At 34.0% G+C, this 20,243-nt stretch overlaps 1 protein-coding gene across 1 annotated transcript in view; it reads left to right on the top strand.

Moving 5' to 3' along the window:
- KCNMA1 (Calcium-activated potassium channel subunit alpha-1) overlaps nucleotides 1–17,204 on the top strand; it is a 35,406-nt gene extending 18,202 nt beyond the window's left edge. The window contains exons 2-5 of the mRNA XM_035730000.2: nucleotides 5,099–6,487; nucleotides 7,735–7,926; nucleotides 12,585–13,995; nucleotides 15,079–17,204. Coding sequence (XP_035589316.1) covers nucleotides 5,165–6,487; nucleotides 7,735–7,926; nucleotides 12,585–13,995; nucleotides 15,079–16,550 — 4,398 coding nt within the window. The 5' untranslated portion in view covers nucleotides 5,099–5,164 and the 3' untranslated portion in view covers nucleotides 16,551–17,204. The remainder of the gene's footprint in view (nucleotides 1–5,098; nucleotides 6,488–7,734; nucleotides 7,927–12,584; nucleotides 13,996–15,078) is intronic.
- Nucleotides 17,205–20,243: the final 3,039 nt, after the last annotated feature.

Below are 20,243 nucleotides of genomic sequence, written 5' to 3'. Positions count from 1 at the left end.
CTCACAATGGAGCATAGGCCGCCGACCAGCACTCTCCAACCCACTCTGCCCTGGGCCTTCTTTTCTAATTCCATCCAATTCTTGTTCATTTTTCTCATGTCTATCTCCTTTGGTCTTCCTCTTTTCCTTTGGCCCTGAGGATTCCATGTGAGGGTTTGCCTTGTGACGCAGTTGGGTGCTTTCCTCAATGTGTGTCCTATCCACTTCCAGCGCTTCTTCCTAGTTTCTTCCGCCTGGAGTCCCTCCGGAGGCTACTGCCGGTCCAAAGCCCGGATAAAGGAGGAGGGTTGGGGACGGGGTTAGCGACCCCATCCCGTAGAAAACTAACTCACTAAAAGGACGCTAACCAAAAAAAATTATTCAAACCTTATTATTTCTTACTGAATTCATATAACTGTAAACACTAAATTGTCTAAGACTTTAAATTTGATCTGATTTATAGTTTGTTCATATCCTGACGAGAATTATGAATGATAACTTTTGAAAACTAGGTACAGACCAATACGATACATATATTTTTATTGTATAATTATTAAGTAGCTAGACTATGTATATTCATGTTCCATTTATTAATAGCTTTGTTTTGACCTATGAACTATTATTATACGATTTACCATTCTTGAGTTATACCCAGTTTATTAATTACAGTCTCCCACATTCACAACCACTTTTGGCTACATCTTGTACAAATGTCGTTTTCTATTTTGTAATGCGATGTGATCTGTTTGTTTTGTATATAAACCCGGTATGTTTGAAATAAACGATTCATATTTCAGAGGCTGAGATTAGTGCTCGGAACTCAACAGACAGGAAGAAGGACCGATAAGGACTCTAGTCTGTTCGTACTTGTTTTATGCATCATTGGTCCGGTCGATAATTCACTGTTCTCTAATTGGTATTATTACTACTTTATATATTAATAGAGTACAAAGCCATAAGTTCTAACAAATTTCTCTTACTCCATGTTATGCATATTTACTCTTATCATTAATTATACAATCCAGAAACTTATTCAATATCATATTGCATTCCAATCATTTCGGTATTTGTTCATAAATTACCTTGGACACTTATTGTTTCTTAAATCATTTTCAAACTTCATTCATTTTTATAATTGTGGTATTTGAATTTATCTAAAATCTGATCAATAAGATTGTATGGGTTTTTTGTTATAACCTGGATGGATACAAATTAACAGTCAGATTGAAACATATTTTAAAAGTTAATATTCAACCATATTTCCAATCTATAATTCTTAATGATTTTAAATTAATTTCAATAATTGACATCATGAGTCAATTGAAGCTAGACCACTATGGAGAACGTGGAAGCACTGGATGGCCGTTTCGTCCTATTGTGGGACTCCTCAGCAGTGCGCATCCACGATCCCACTGTAAGGTGTGATCGATAAACGAACTCACCAATGATAAAGTGAAACGCCCACCACCACATTAACGTTCTTTGACCCTGTATGACTATGTCTTGTTTATTCACCAATCACAAATTCATGTTCGCTATAAAACAATACTTGCCTTGTTGACTCATTTTTCTTATCCTCTTGCTACTGTTCGGTATGTTATTTATGTCTCTGTTTTTCCCTGTGTTGATAGACTGTATTGTTTATTTTGTATACTAACGGTGTTAATTTATGTTTTAGAAACAGATAAAGTTTATCAAGCCAAATAGCATACTTGTTCTGACTTTGGCTAAACCAAGACTCTGTGTTCGACAGTCTGGAGAATAGCTTAGAATTACACCTGTAGGAAATTGCTTCCTACACCCCACCACATGAGAGTCGAACCTATGACCTATCAGTCTCGCGAGCGAGTGCTTAACCACTAAACCACTGAGCTGGCCGGCATCCAACGGTGTTAATAGGACACATCCATCATTGTCTTCACTGAGTTACTATCTCACAACAGACCCGGTTGAACACCACTGGTCGCTACTTCTCACTAGAACTCCAGGAAATACGTCTTGAGCATATGTTGATTCATGTCAGAAGGGGTTTTGTGGATATTATAGACTCCCACAATAGGATGAAACGGCCGTTCAGTGCTTCCAGGTTTTCCATGTTGGTCTAGCTTCAATTGATTCATGATTTCAACTATCGAAATTACTATAATATCCACAAAAACCCCTTCTGATTTCAAATTAGTTGATTTTTATTCAACTTGGTTAGTAAATTATTTAATTTCTATCTTTTTTTAAGTATTATGAACATTTAAGCTCATATGTATTCTATGCAAAGATAAATAGTGGTTAAGCAGTGGAATCCAGGACACTCGTTTCATCCTATTCCGGACTCGTCAGCTGGATGTATCTGCATCGCAGAGTTGATGTTCACTCTGGGACTCCGACCCAGTACCTTTTACTTTAAACGCCATCGTGCTATCTACTTAGCTACTGAGTCCTGATACCCACTTACTTGTGCAATGAGGTGAAGTTTAAATTCACTTTGTATTAATTAAATTGTTCCCTCGCTTTTCACTAAAATAGTCAAGAAAGTTTATAAATATACTACCCAATTTCATTGTATAAGATTATTTTAATGATAACACACTGAACAACAAGAACAGACACTAGGTGAGATTTTCTGTGTAAGAATATTCAAGGGATTAACATCTATCATCCGATAAGTAAATCGAAATGAGTTACCACTTTTAAACAATGGTATTTTGTTGCAAAATTTCTCTTCCTATTAGTTATAAGTAAGGTCAGTTAGCCACTATTTATTATTGATGTTACTCAACACATTTAGTTAATGTCTGAGGTAATGATTATTTAGACGAACTTACTCATGACCTTCACAATGGGGAAAATTAAGTACTTCAAGATTTGAAATAAATACAGTTATCTTTTATTGCTGTTGCTTTCACTGATCATAATATTCAAATCAACTAGCAATTAGCAGGCACATCGAAATAGACTCAGTTTATTGATAGATTAATCACATCTAATTAGAAGTCAAACAATAGAGAGGCGAGACTATAATTTATGGATGAACCATTCACGTAAAATTCACTCATCCATTTGGATAAATAGAGTTTTGGGATTATAGCTGATGCCAGTTCGTGATGAAAACCCGAAATCTAATTCCTAACCCTAATCATCAACTGTAAATCATAATTGTAATTCCTCACACTGGTTTATAACCTTCATTTGGTCCTCGTTATTAGGTGAACACTGTCGAGGTCACCTTAGCGTCGCTCAAAGCTCGTCCATAAATTATAGTCTCACTAGAACCCCATTAGATTGAGCTGATTTGATACTTATAGAATATCGGAAAAACTCAGTTCTATATGAAACAAACGCTGTTCATGAAAACTTTACAAAATGAAAGATTTAGTTCACGGAAAGTATCTAGTTGAGTTGAAAATCCTCCAACATTTCATATCTTCGAACAACACTGTTAACAGATCATTTTCTTAAAAAAACCACTAATTTACTTTTTTTTTGGTGAGACTATAATTTATCGACGACCTTTAACCGACACTTAATTGACATTGAGAGTGTCTACCTACTTACTAGGGCTAAATAAGGATTATAAAACAGTTTTAAGAATAAGGATTATGACTTAGATTGAGGGTTTTCATCACGAACTGACATCAGCTATAATGCCAAATTTCTTTTAAGCCAAATGGATGAGTGAATTTCGCGCCAAAATTCAAGACCTGTTATCTTACACCTGATTGGTTCGTCCATAAATTATACTCTCGCCTGTTTTTGTTTTCTTCTCTAAATTACCTGAATACTTCTCTTTTATTCATCTATTCACCTTATAATTAAAAAAACATCATAATCAATCCTTTCAATGTTATTTATATTATTTACCTCATAATTATGGGGTAAATTATAATTGAATAAAGTAGTATACAACTTTTTATGATAATGTCTTAGAACTAGTATGGTTTGTTAAGAGATCGATTTAGTGTCAGTGAGTAAATACTAAGTGGATATTCACTTTGGCATCATTAATAAGTAAGTACAGCACTATATATATACATATATAATAGTGCTGTATATATCTTTCATACTATCATAGCAATACATGTATCATGTCGTCAGTCATTTAGCCTGAGTTCTTTGATCCATTTTTCAAAAAAAAAATGTTGAAATTAATCCATGAATAATAAATTATGGCTTTTTTTGACGTACATAGTGACTATGAGACCGGATTAAAAGACATTGAGATAAATTACATGGGGCGTGACGAGTATTAATGAGTTGTAGACGTAATAGTGTTGTATGATGTTGCTTTTCTCGACCTTAATAAACAGGACGGATCTGCTGAACATGATGGAGTCTATGCTTCTTTAGAGTTTTTAGACTGCATCACTAAATGCAGTCATTTAGCCATTGATTTGAAGATTAGTGTGCTGCAATGATTTAATGTAGCTCATTTACCGATACAAATTCATTTCTTCGGTTTTAAGCCTTACTTTACGTCCCAGATAGATGTCGAAGTCCAAACGGGGAGGTATATTCTGCAAAAGGCCAGAAGCATGAGCGATTACAACAGACACAAATCAAAACGTATATATACAGCACAAAAGTGTCCTTGGGGAACGTTACAAAATAGCATACTAAAAGACACAATGGACCAATAGCGTTTAAGATTCTCCCAAGTGGGAAAAATTAACATGAAGATGAAAAGAGCGCTTTTGGAGCGAAAACAAAGAAATTTGAATTTTCAAAATAAAATTACAAAATTAGGACCTTTTTCAGTGAGTTCTGGGGATGTAGCTTCCCCAAAACAATTACTTTCTGTTCCCATTCTATTCGATTCGATCTTCTCAATCTCCTGATACCAGGCAATCCACTTCTGATTAATGTTACATACTACTTATGTCTGTCGGCATAGGTAGTATATATCACACACTGTCCACCTTACTCTAAGATGAAAGTTCACATTTTACTTAAAGTACCTTAATCTATGTAATCAACTAGTGTTTGTAAACATTATACAATAGTTGCGAATCAAATTTAAGTAGTATAAAGCCTGATTTCATGTATTTAAAATTGATTTCAAAAACTATTGGAAACTTTACTACAAATCAGTAATTGTATTCACTATTCTTTTCATTTCCTGACATAGGCGAACTCCCTGTGTTCATAAATTTCAACTCTAATCATTGGTGTTAAATTCTACTCATAAATAACTATGTCAATCAATAAAAAACAAATAGCTCATCTCAATGACGATCATCAACATTTAGAAAAATGTATGGAGAAACGTTTATGGGGTGTATTCTTTCTTATATCAGTTGGATGCTTTTTTGGTGGAATATTTATTATCATTACATATAGAATAATAATGCATATTATAATGTATTTAAAAAGTAAACAGTCAATTCATTCAGCTAGTCAACATACTAATCTATCTCATCGAAATAAAGATGGAAATGAATTTCATTTACTTCAAAAAGATACTAAAACAGAAACAAATGATGATGGAAATTGGATTGGTTCAACTGGATCTGAAATATATAAGAAACATAATTCTAAGAAATGCTGTTTTCAGTGTTGGACATCTATTCAACAAATTTTTATTGAAGGTCGTTCTTGGGCTATTCGACTTGTCAGTTATGATTGGATGCCTGGTAGAATATTTATTGCCTTATCAATGATTTTCAGTTTAACATCTTTTGGTATATATGCTTATGAAGCAACAATGTGGCCATCAGAAATTGAAAAATGTGGTCATAAAGGTCGACGATTTCGTTTATTAGATTTTACAATGAATATTTTCTTTCTATTACATTTCATAGTTCGATTAATTGCATCCAGTGATGTTTTATTATTTTGGATTGAATGGTATTCTATATTAGATTATTTAACTGTTCCTCCAACAATAATTGGGTTTTTCATTAAAAGAACATGGATTGGATTTCGTTTTGTACGTATTTTTCGTCTATGTAATCTACCTGAAGTATTGAACAATTTGAATGTGATAAAATCTGCATCTAGTTTACGTATGTGTCAATTGTGTACATTATTTATATCCATATGGTTTGCTGGTGCTGGATGTTTTAGTTTATTTGAGAATACTGGAAATTTTTTTGGATCTAATACATATAATGTTAGCCAACATTTACCATATACAGCTTCATTATATTATATTATTGTAACAATGTCAACTGTTGGTTATGGGGACATTGTACCACAAACTTATATGGGTAGAGTTTTTATTTCATTGTTTATTCTATTCGCTTTGGCTACATTTGCTAGTGCTATTCCAGAAATAGTTGATATGTTTTTTAATGTAAGTAAATATTCTGGTGTTTATCAAAAACTAGAAGGAAAATCACATATTGTTGTATGTGGTGATATAACAACAGATTCTGTAAGAACATTTTTAAATGATTTTTTACATGAAGACAGACAACGTTCAGATGTTGAAGTTGTTTTTATCAATCGATCAAAACCGGATTTACAATTGGAGAATTTACTACGGTTACATTTTTTAAGAGTAAAATATTTTAGGGTAAGTGTTTATTATATTTATTCATTTATTTGAATACATAAATATTGATACAAAGAGGCACTGAATACAAATGCACCATACAAGTCAGTTGATTCGTATGTGGGATGTGATACTGTCCGAGTGCCCAGATCGAAGCACGGGGTTTTATTAGGGGGCCACACCCGAAGCGTTTGACCTAAAGGTCTGATCCACAAGGTAGTAGAGCAACGTCAGAAGATGCAGTCCTATGGTAGCCAGTGACTGATAATTGGTTCATACATCATTTGTTCCTTCAGGATCCTGGAGCCCATGTGCACCATTGGTTTGGAATTAGTGTTTTCCAACTCTCCTAGATGGATCTTCAATATCCACCAACCTGGTTAAATCGCCTGAAATTCGCTTTTCGTCCTCTCAAGTTCGTAAGCAACACCCTCGCTACGAGAAGGTAGTGAGTAGGACTTCCCTGGCGGTAGCTGTACACGCGTGACCATTTGAGAGCATTTCGAGAGAGATAGCTGACTCTCCCTACCCTCCGTCGTACCAAGGCATTTGAGGGCATGATATTGTATTTTTCTGTTAAAAAGAAATCAACTAGTTTTTGACAAATCGAATGATTATTAAAGAATTAAGTTTATTACACATTATGTCTCGTAGAACATATTATTTAACGATGACTTACTACATTTAACCCTTTAATAGTATACATAACTAGTTACCGGAAAGTACATTCGAGATTTCCAGGAAGAATATGGTTTATTTGTAGTATCTTAGGTTCCACTGCTTTAGTTTTTTAGCTTAGAACACTATGATTTTGGTTATAGTTAATTAATAACAAACTTTTAACACATGGTTTTTACCACTGACACAGTAGGCAAGTTTCACTGCTTTATTAATTGCCTGGAAACTTCAGGCCACAGTGCTAGGAAAACATAAAATCGTGAAAAAGAACAGTGAGAAATAGTTTATATAATGTGCTTACCCCAGCTAGAAAACAATTAGAAACCACTGGTCAGCTATATTTTATTAGTCTAGTACTCGACAGCACTGTGTAGCTACGACTTAACACGACTTTTCTTAAAATGAGTGATACCGAAGTTTACAATGGGTTTTCATAAACTGACTTACATTTTACCGATAAACTTAATTTTTTATAGACTGTACTTTTTCCTCAAGCGAATTCTACATGATTTTCACGTGTCTATTGGCTGTTAGCTGTTTCTCTGTCATGTTACTATAATCAAATCTTCTGTTTCTTCTTTACTTGAAAGGGTACTGTCATGGATCATAATGATCTTCAACGTGTCAAGATGGAAAGTGCTGATGCATGCCTAATATTAGCCTCTGCAACAACCAAAGATCCATATCAGACTGATGCAGCAAATATCATGCGTGTTATAGCTGTAAAGAATTTTGCTAGTCATATCAGAATTATTGTTCAATTGCTTCAAACTGAAAATAAGGTAAAACGATTGTTTAATTTTGCTTGTGAATTCACACTACTTAAATTAAACAAGTAGGATAAAATACTGGTTTTCAGTTTTTTGTTGCTATTCTCAAACTGGTAGAACTAAATTCTGCTGCACCAGACATATTCCGTTATATCAAAGTCAACTTTGTTGAAGCAGTATTTACATTGAAATGACTATTTCTACCTCTAATTTACTGATATACATTGTTTAAGGTTGTTATTGTCCATATGTTATTTTATTCTTTAAATAGCTGCTAGTCACCCACTTGCAGTATGGATTTGGTTTATCTTTTGTTTGATGGAGCATTCGGTTGGACGAGTTAACAGGAAATTATGAAAGTCATCTGTGTACATTAAGTTTAGTAGGTAGACTTGGAATAATGCACGTACTTATTCAACTACAGTTCATTAATAACTGATCAACCAGTTGTTCGTATAATAATGACCATATAACTGTAATATTAGGATCTACCGAAAGAGCTTGTGAAACAACGGGTAATTTCAAATGAAAGTTAAAAAACAACTCTCTGTTTACATAAATTTTAAGACCACCCCCATCTGACATTAAATTTACTCCATCTGTTTATAAGATTTAAGGTGTGGCGCGAATCGAACTCAACATTTCAATCTTTAATAGTTGAATTCATAAGTCGATTGAAGTTAGATCATCATGGAAAACCTGAAAGCATTGGACGCCCATTCCATCCTAATGGTCTAGTTTTAATCGACTCATGAATTCAATTACCAAATTACTACAGTCTCCACAAAAGCCCCCAATCTGATAATTTCTATCTTTATCTGTCGTATTTGAGAAATAATTATAACTCTGAAAATCAGAAAACTAAAATAGTTTGAAAAAATAGCTAATCATCAAAGCTTTGTTACCGTCGTTGTCGTGAAACAGAAAAGTAATTGAAAGTTTGTGAAGATTATAGAATTTTCTTAGTTTCAATCACGAATTGATCTGAGCTAGACATTCATCGAAAACATTGGAACACAAACCGGGAGATTCGTCCTGGTATGCGACTCCTCAGCAATACCCATTCACAACTAGTTCGTGATGTTATTATGGAAATATCAAATATTCTGAAGATATCATTCTAGTAAATCTGAAATTTGGGGACAACGCTATGACTAAAATTATTTCAAATAGTGGATAGAAACTTTACAAGAGAGAGTTTCTTCATATCCAACGCAAGAATCACATTCCCACATAAAAAGTCGTCTCGCTAATACACAAAGACTAGAATATCTTTTTTATTTAATTCAATATACATACGCCACTTGCTTTGTTTTTCATTAAGGAAAATATATTAACCACATCCGCAGGTTTATTCAAACTATTTAGTTCAAAATTAATAGAAAACTATCAGCAGTTTAACGATTCAACTTGAAATTTCATGGTTGTAAATCATTTATGAATATTCATTTGAGATATTCTATTTAGTCTCAATATACCAGTCTACATTATTTCCATAGAAACAAAGTTTTGATCATTTATTTTCCTAAAATTGAATTCTCAGTACAAAAATGAGATGTACATAGTTTCGGAATTTTAATAGAATCTTTACTGTGAGGAACTCCCAATCAATCTCTAGTTTCAAACAATTATACATACCCCAAATCAGTGTCGCGCACGCTACTCACAATGATGTTTGTAAGTAGTGTGTAGCGGAACGTGGTGTCAAAGTTACAACAATTGTTAAACAGTGTGGAGAGCTTTGGTGCACCGAAAGCACGGCGTTAACGGAACACTTGGAGGTCATTCGAGAAGACGATTCAGATTGCAGAACACACCAGAAGAATCAAATGGACGATTGGAAGCTGCATATATGTACCATGCTAACACTTTTTAACTTCTCGCAGGAAACATACATAATTCCTGCTTAATGTCGTGTTTTATATTTGGTGGCGCTGCCCACGGGGAGGTGGAGAGTGGGTAGTTCTGCGGATGCATTGGTGGGCCGACGGGGGAGTCATCACTTGAAAAGATCTGGCTCGGATAGAAGACGTCGAGTGTATTGGTCTGGTGAGGTGGAGTTAGACGTAGCAGTCGCTGTCGACAGAGAGGAGACGTGAAACGTCACAGGTACTGGTTGAATATCGGATCTAGATGGTCCGGCGTGTCTACAGAGCTACTGAGGTCAACACACCCACAGGCTCGACATTTCAATGGGGAGCGAAGCACAGACTATGACAGAGACGGCGGTACGACGAGCGGCTAGTAGGAGGTATGAAGAATTAGAGGTAGGAATTTTAGTGACAGAAGAGGAACATAAGGAGAAGAAGAAAGGCAGAAGTAGTTTGAGCGGCAAGAAGAATGGAATAACGATGAGGCTTGTAAGAACCAACCCAAGGAAGATGTGTTAAAGGTGTATTCAATATATTATTTTCATATTTTACGAGTTCAGTATGCTATTTGCTTAATACAATAAACTGATTTGCTCTATTCAAGATCCCGTTCATTTAACCCGAAATAAAGTCAAAACGTCCACTAACAAGTTTAAGTCATTTATATCAATCAATCAAGTGATTACATACCAATGACCAGAGACATCGCTTTTGCAATTCATTTTATCACAATCAACTTCTGTAAAGTGTTAATATACATGTTTAATTTTAAGAACAATCTTCTTAAGAAAACATCTTGGCTGTTTAAGCAAAGATGGAATCCAGAACGCAAGTTTCGTCCCATTTGGGACTCGTCAGCTGATGTGCCTGCATCCGAGTTGATGTTCACCCCAGGACGACTGATCAGTTGCAGTTCTAACCATCAATGGGGAGATTCAAGTAAAACAACATCTAGTGAATTTAAACATCTTGACTGTTTCACTTTTATTGTCAACATTGAATTCACATTTTAAAAGTATTTTAAGGTTTGCTTATGTTCAAAATAATCCACTTTTGATAAATGACTATATGAGACTAAAAGAAACCAGTAATATTTCATATAATCAATATGTTCTGAAAACTTAAATGGTTTTCCACACACACACACATAAGGTACATTTTTTGAGTAAAATTGTTTCTATGACCTTGATCGACAGTAAAGGTAATACACTAATTTTTTAATTTAAGAAAGTTTCTTAAAAAAGGTAAGAAGAATGGAATGTGTACGATGCTGTTGTGTATAGTTTATGATTCTTTAAGATTTGTGATTTCTCTCAACGGAATATGATCAATTAGTTTCCTTCTAAAATTATTTAATAAGATTATAAATCGTGTTATAAAGCTTGTGAATTAAGGCAATATCGAGTCAATACACACAGTATTCATATATGCCAATAAAAGATTGATCATTTGCAGTCCTAACCATCAATGGGAAGATTCAAGTAAACAACACCGAGTGAATTAAAAACTTCATTCTATTGCACAAGCAAGTGGCTATCAGGACTCAGTAGCTAAGTGGATAACGCGATAGCGTTTGAAGCAAACGATAGTGGATTCGAGTCCCGAGGTGAACATCAACTCTGAGATGCAGGTAAATCCAGCTGATGAGTCCCAAATGGGACTGCCTAGTCATTATCCATCTTTGCTTATAGTGTTATGAAAGGTTGATCAGTAACCCTACAATGAATGTTGGTCAACTCTTTGAAAGATCAAGAAATCGGCTATACGAGGCTACTATCTGGCGATCTCATATGAAAATGGATGATTTATTAATGGTAATTATAATGAAAATATTAACTTGACGTCGGTGAGTTTAGGTTCAAAAACAGAAAACATATAGATAGTTGATGATTTCTGTTTTGAATACACTTTGTATCAGAGTGTGAATTAGGAGTTAATAAATTTTGCCTTTCACAAGAATCTCGTTCTCAATATATATATTATGGTACAGTAAGTTTTATCTTAACAGTTTTAAGAGTTTTAGGCCCTTGACATAAGTACTCTCGTCAAATATATCTAAAAAATAAAGATAAATGGGAGTATTTAAGGAATTTTGTGTTAATAATTAGAAATTACTATATTGATAATGTTTGACTCAGTACTACAGTTTTACTCTACTTTACGCCCCCAAATGCCCTGGTACGGGGAGAGTCCTCTCTCCCTCTCAAAATACTCTCACATGGCCACGCGTATATAGCCTCTGTCAGGGAAGTCCTACTCACTGGCTTCTCGCACCACAGGTGTTGCTTACGAACTTGAGAGGACGAAAAGAGAATGTCTTGAGCTTTAACCACGTTGGTGGATATTGAAGATTCATCTAGGGGAGTTGGAAAACACTAATTCCAAACCAATGGTTCACATGAGCTCCAGGATCCTGAAGGAACAAATGGCGTATGAACCAATCGTTGGTCACTGGTTACCATAGGACTGCATCTTCTGACGTTGCTCTACTGCCTTGTGGATTATACCTTCAGGTCTAAGGCTCCAGGTGTGGCCCCTAAGAAAACCACCTGCTTCGGTTTGGGCACCCGGGCAGTATCACAGCGCTCACACATATCAAATGAGATTTGTGTGCCGGATATGTATTTGGTGCCTTTTGTACCAATATCTATGTGTTAATCTACTTTACACACTTTATACACTCTTGCAGTATCTCATAAAAGTTACAATGTTTCTAAGACATTTAACTTGAATCTGATAATAATAATAATAATCAAAATCCTTTTATTTCTTCTTCTATTTTTCTTTTCTTACTACAAGGCTTATCTATTAAATAGTCCATATTGGAATTGGGAATGTGGTGATGAGATTATTTGTTTTAGTGAATTAAAATTAGGTTTTTTAGCACAAAGTTGTATAGCTCCAGGATTTTCAACCTTACTAACTAATTTATTTACAATGCATTCTATAAAAGGATTAAAAGAAGCGGCAAAATTTACAAAAAATTATATGAATTCATATCATCATTCTAAAACTATACATCATTTCAATTCAAATCCATATTCTAAAGTCGTTTTAAATCAATCTCAAACATCATCTACTCCACTTTCATTTAATAAAGAAAGAAGAAAAACAAAATGGTTTATTCAATTACCAAATATAATTAAATCATTATTTAAACCAAACCAAAATGAACAATTCAAAATGATACATAATACAATTCCATCAATACAATATTCTATGGATCCTATCACATCTACAATATTGGATCCAGAATCATCATTATTATTATTAGATTCAAATAATTGGGTTCATAATTATTTACATGGTGCTAGTATGGAAATATATTCAGCTAAATTTTCTATAACATTTAATGGTTTACAATTTACTGAAGCGGCTATTATTTGTCGAAAATATTTAGATCTTTTATTAATTGCTGTTGTAGCTAAAATAAATAAAAATATAGATAGACAATCATTAAATAAAATATCGAAAAATTCACTTAGCAACAACAATAATCATAGTAACATTGATAATAATAACTCACATGATGATAACGATGATGATGATGATGACGACGACGACGATGATGATAATGATGATGATGATGATGATGATGATAATGAAAATGTCAATAATACTAAATACTATTTAGCTGTTTCACCAACTCTAGATCAAAATGTTATTATTAATCAAGGAACTATTGGTTTCTTCATATGTGATTCACAAGAGAATGCAAATAAAGTTTCATATTATTGTACAACTTGTCATATGGATAATTTATCACCATCTAACATTAAATCTTGTACATGTCAACAAAAATTACATAAATCTAATTCCCATTTAAAACTAAGCAGATTATGTAAATCTAAAAAAGATCCCTATTCTATACCGAATCAACAAATAACTAATAATTTAAAAGCATCATTAATAATACCAGAATTAATAGAAGAATCTGAAACGATACCAAATCTATCATCATCATTATTATTATTACATAATAAAGAAATAAGTCAAACAGATAAAGATATGGCTGTCATAATGGATAAAGATTTCAATGAATCTCATACAAAATCTAAAACATTATCAAGTAGAAATAGTTTACATTCAGCTTATGATACAGAAGAACATTATTCAAATGTCAATGAAAATCAACCTAGAAGATCAAGTGATACAGAGGTTCATTTAAAAACTCATACAGATCAATTCACTTATGAATTTGATATTACAGGTAAATAAGTTTTTGAACGGACAACAAAGCATTAGAGGCATAAATCACTAGTTACTAGCCTATATATGTTTCATAAAATCAATTATACAATTAAGTATATTTAAACAATTCATCTCTGTGAACCCAATACATGATTCGTTCACTTATATATTGATGATTGTTATAGTGATGTTAGATTAATATAAGCGACATTGAGAACGTATTCAGATGTAACTGACATTTCAAGCAACATAAATTTCCCAGTCATTCCCTAAACAATATGTGACGTCGATGTACATTCTCATGCAATTGCAAAAAAATTATAGTAGTCGCTATCATACGAGATCAATTCTATTGCCTCATGCATTTTATTCAGGTCGTTTCACTCCTATTAAATTGAATCATTTTCTCACGTTCGAATACGTTTCAAAATTTCACGTGCTGAATATTCATAGTTTTTATCTCAATGATTGAGGGCCATGGTAACCGCAGTAAAATAATACCAAACCATGATGACAAGTGTTTGGGAGGAATTGAAACAGTCAGTCGATTGTTAGGATGCGTCTCCTCTTAACACAACAATCAACATGGAACTCAACTAACAAATCGCAATCACAGTCAAAATCCGTGTTCTCAATTTCACTCTCAATGGTAATTAGAAAAGGATTGGAGGATTGAAAGTAAAATGTTGAAGTATTTGCATAGGGGTTCCACAGATCACCAGAGGATGACCAGTTAGTTATGTATCGAAATTCATCAAGTGCAAAGCGTACCACTTTTGTATCAACCAGTAATCCAAGTGAATAAAAGAGAGAAATCCAGTAACTCGTTCGCCTGGTACGTAACTGATAAGTCTGTGGAGAGTAAACTAAGATTTAAAGACTGAATAACAACATCTATATGTTAAAATGTACACATCTATTAATCAGAGAATGGGAAGAAATGTATTTTTGGAATTTCACTTCTACACATGATCAACTGTTACTTTTAATTATCAGAGTATTCAGTACTGATGATAATATCTGGTTCAATAAATAATGACTGATATGAATATTTTCTAACATTCTCCCTTGTGTTAATTTCTTCCTGTCTTTCTTATACTAGGTATGTATTATTATTGTGATCGGCAAGGATTTGAAGATAATCTAATTACCACAAATTCATCTCATAAACAATCACATGATCTATACAATCACATTCTAGTGTGCATTCTAGCTGAACCAGATGCTCCACTGCTAGGTCTGCATTCATTTGTTATGCCATTAAGAGCAAGCAATTTCCATCCTAATCAATTAAGAACTATTCTGTTTCTAGGTGATATAAAATTTCTACAAAGAGAGTGGTCGAATATAGCGAATTTCCCAAAAGTTTACACACTTGCCGGTAGTGCATTATCTAGAGCTGATCTACGAGCTGCACGCATACAATATTCATCAGTTTGCGTCATATTAGGATCAAGAGGTACAGTGAAGGTTGACGATCCATATATGTTGGATAAGGAAGTGATCTTGTGTACATTGAATATTAGAGCAATGCAATTTTCTCCTTATCATCGTCATAAAACATTTGTACATAATGTTCATAAACGTCGGAGCGGTTCGGAGATTCCATTGATTACAGAATTAATGACAGACAATAACATACACTACTTAGATCCAGATCATTCAGGTGGATTACAGATCGCGGCTTCATTAACTGCACCATTTGCTAAAGGCATAGCATTCACAAATTCTGTTCTTGATGTGTTGGCAAGTACAGCGTATTTTGATCGTAATTCAATGACACTAATACGTCGTCTTGTGACTGGTGGTGTTACACCAGCTTTGGAACAGTGGTTAGCTGAAGGCGGCGGTCTAATTGGTCATGGTGACCGGTATAATAAAGGAAAAGCATTATCCACTAAAAGTATTCAGACTACTAGAAAAGACTGGTGTTTATTTCCCGATCTCCTTGAGACAAGACAAAGGCCGCGAATTGAACAAATCTCTTTAACTAATTCTCGTTTAATCAGGACTGATAACAATGGTAAAATAACTTTATTTCGTAATTATGGTGATTTATTTTGTCACGCTATTCAACAACATGGAATTTTATGTCTTGGCATTTATCGTCTATCATTCAACACAAATAATGGATTATCTCGTTTAGTTACAGTTCCATGTACTATTAAACCAAAAATCAATTCCACTGATGAGTCAATTCAAATGAGAGAAACTAATAGCCAAGCAAATTGTCAAAATAACGATAAACAATTTGCAAAATTACATAGACGATTAAGTACATGTGGATTACCTGTAGATAGAGTACTACGTAAGCATTCACTACAGTTAAATAGGAAATCACTCAGTATTGAGGATACCCTACAACAACAACAACAACAACAACAACAACAACAACAACAACAACAACACGATAATCGAACACTAAATAAGAATACTTTTTTGGATTTAATTGACCAACATTTTAATAAATTCGGATTAAATCGTTATGTAATATCAAATCCACCGAATCAATTTGAACTTTATCCAACAGATGTAATATTTTGCTTATGTCCATTTGAAAGTGAACGGATGTAATAGACAGATGATAATAATGCTGGCTAATGTGATCACTTTTTTACTTTGTCATTTTCAGATTTTTCCTTTATTGTTAGTTGTTTGCACACTTTCTTTCACTCCCACACACACACACACTCTCTCTCTCTCGCTATTTCTGTATGTGTCTATGTATGTGCTGTTTCACCAGATTTCGTTTTATATATTGTCTACCTTTTACTCTTAAAACGTGTTTCCAGAATTATTATCTCTAAAAGTCATTTATAAACATGTTACACAAACCTAATTTAGTCACCTAATCACTTATTGATTGATCAGCTGATGTGCTTTGATGATAACAAATGGAAATAAAACTGGAACAATATGCATCAAGTTCTTCTTGTTCCTTATTGGACTAATTTATGTACATGCTGTGCATGCTGTACCCAATTTATTAGTGATTGATTATAGAGGAGTGAGCTTTCAAAGTATTTCCCTTCAATTTCCAAAATACCAATGCATACTTTGCTATCAGTTTAGTAAACAATATTGAAGACTATTTACATTAAAAACTTATCAATAAGCAACTTCAGTGATCCGAGGATGTATAGTGAACTCATCATAGTCGGACTAATTAATTGTTATCGTTTTTACAGTTTTAACAAGAGACCTCTAAGTTAACTAGATATTAAGAAAGTAAATTTATCTTGAATTATTTCGATATAAAGATTTCAAAACCATCGAAAAATATTCTAATAGTAATTCATGAATGTTGAGTGGAAAGTGTTAGACTAAATGGTGATTTCTTGTTAGTCAGTAAGTTATACATAAATACATTATAGATCCATACATTATAAATCCTAATGCAACATGAAACTAATAATTTAGGAAATAGAATTGTATTATTTTTGGTCAGCATATAAAGACCTATAATTTGAAGGTACTTTTCATCAAACAATCGAAAACAAGGAATGACTGGATAATTGTTTCATTCGAGTCGAATTCGGAACCCGTAAGGAGTGCCCCTATACAACCCCACCTAGGATCTAGCTCAGGTCTCTCAAAGACCAAGTTACTATTAAACTGATAAGTTGACGTTGAACTATTCAAATGTTCATTTCCAATAAACTTATTCTGTTACGAACACAATGTAGATGTGCACTAATATGGTCTGTCACTAGAGTGGAACTCAAATATAACTTACATATTTCTAAAAGACACTGTTATTGGTGAAATGAATACAGGTGAAAGTATGGACCTAAAGTTCTTAATGACAGAAGAAGTGAAGACACGAAAATTTCGAAGGATAATGGAGCTACAGAAATGCTGATGATCGTGGTTGCTGTTTTAGTCCACAAACATATAGATCTCCATTGCGTGTACTAACTGGTTTCGAAATGCAAGCTCACAGATTTTGGTGGATTTGGTTACACCATAAGGATATCACATTTTGAGATATGAAGATGATACCTGTCAATTCATGCACTACATGACATGATTACAGGGTAAAAATATTGTACGGATTCACAAACTCACACATGATATACTATCATGATGATGTTTGATGAACAATGTTGCAATAATTTGGCCGATAATTATTTGACACAACTTATCAAGCATACTTCTAAGGTTTAGAGGCAATTCACAACTTCGAGTCACTCGAAGGAGTCCCCACTACTTATTCGCTGACCGAAGTCTAGTTGTGCGTTTATTTAACATTCGTGACAAATATTTCTGAAAAATTCACTGATTAATTCATAACTGGTCTAAACGGTAATTTGACAGATTATCGTTACACATTTAATATAATCAAACCTGATATGTTTGTTACCCTTGGTTAAAAACAAAAGTTTCAAGGTGGTGGAGATTTGTAGCTCGAGTCGACGATTTTGATGGAGTTTCGTTCTCTGACCTGGATGGTTTGGTCGTGGAGCTTTCTATCTGAAGTTTGTGCTGATGATGTCGTTCAGAAGAACGATGAAAGCTCCACGACCAAACCATTCAGCTCAGAGAACAAAACTCCGTCAAAGGTTTCAAGGATAGTTCACTAGACAGAAATCAATATTTATATTTATTTGGTATGAAAATAATAATTACAGAATTCGTGACAGTTTACAGACATGGTTAGATTGACATAGATGGCAATCTCAAATGGAGAGGACAGATATATGATATTACATTGTTTGACTTCAAAAATTGTTTGGGTGGCATATATTTCACGTGTATTACAACAATGCATTACGTCAGTCGGGAACTACTAATTCTCTTGTTAAGTGGACATTCTATTGATGCGTATTCGGTATAGTTGGAAAATTCGACGCCAGTAATTTTTTTCATCATTCTAGAGATAACTGGAGTGGTATTGATAGACCGACAATTCTTCGTGTGTCTTATCTCAAGATTTGTAGCATGTTATGATGTGCGTGATTTTCATTAGTAAGTGTAAGTACCTGTCTCCAGAGTGAGGAAGAAAGAGAGAGCGTGTGTGTGTAAACAGCTTTTGGAGAAGTAGTGTAATATTACATCAATAATACTCATATAGAATGGATGGAATACCATCTACTGCATAACTGTCTGAGGCCTTAAGGGAGTTTATAGCTTTACTAATATTTAGATGAGTGGAAAAGTAGATTTTATGGAGTTAACACTACCAGTATTCCAGTTTATTCCAGGGTAAATGAAATCTCCTGTAGTGACCTTCACATTTAGGGCAGATACACGTATAAATGTATTAACAATCTTGTCATTCACGTTATTAGAAGTGTCGGCGGCTCTGTATATACATTTCACGAGTAGACTGATTTGGGGTGTTGACTGATATCCAAACTGATTCAGGTTAACTACTCAAGACACTATCTTCAACTTTATCACATTGAGCAACTCAAGGCATACATATGACAACCATCTTCTTGTTTAGACTCTCTGCTATAGCGACAAAACTGGTAGTTCTGGATATTTGGTTCTGAATCAGACACTGTCGGATAGCACCATGTTTCACTGACAAATATGAAAAGAGGTTTAGCTATTGAAGTCATGGTTCTGGAGGTGGAAATCATTTTTTGAAGTGAATGTACATTGATTAGTAATGGGCTTATAGAGGAAGCATGGTGTGTAAACAATCCGATAACGATCTCATCTAAGTTATGCAATTTAGTGGTGACTAGAATATGGTTCAATTTGATTGTCCGAGCGTGTAGGCTATCGCTTGAACAAGCTGTGGTGAGAAGGACCAGGTATTTCTGCAAGACAAAAATATCATTATTTCTGTAAGGTAAAATTATTTACAGAAATCGATATGGTGGACAGTTAAGAAAGTCATCTGCTCGTTGAGGTTGAGTAAATGGTGAGTAATCTAACAGTATATCTTTCTCATTGGGAAATTGATGAAAATAGTTGTTTCTTGTAGGTTTAGTATACAAAAGTTTTTGGTTCAATCGAGCGACATCTTGGTTCCTTGCAGTTTGTCTAGTAACAGGTTTGGTTACATTAAGGTTGTTGTGGGAGTCTTGTGTATCAGTTGAGCAAGGTATGTTCCATTGATTTAGAAAGTGAAATTTTGACAATTCGCCTATTGTTTGTAGATTTAGTTTGAGATGACAAAATGGTGGATCGACCAGTTGGTGTCTGTGTGCCCATATAACCACCTGTATGACTAGAAACCACAAACCTAGGTGTTCTGTTGTCTATATTTGTTTGGTTGAGCCTCTACAATACTTTTGGTACCGGTTTTTGAGC

This window comes from Schistosoma haematobium, chromosome 5 (genome assembly GCF_000699445.3).
Source record: "Schistosoma haematobium chromosome 5, whole genome shotgun sequence".
Classification (NCBI taxonomy): domain Eukaryota; kingdom Metazoa; phylum Platyhelminthes; class Trematoda; order Strigeidida; family Schistosomatidae; genus Schistosoma; species Schistosoma haematobium.
Note: the sequence above shows the minus strand (reverse complement) of the source record. Positions and strands in the feature narration are given on the sequence as shown.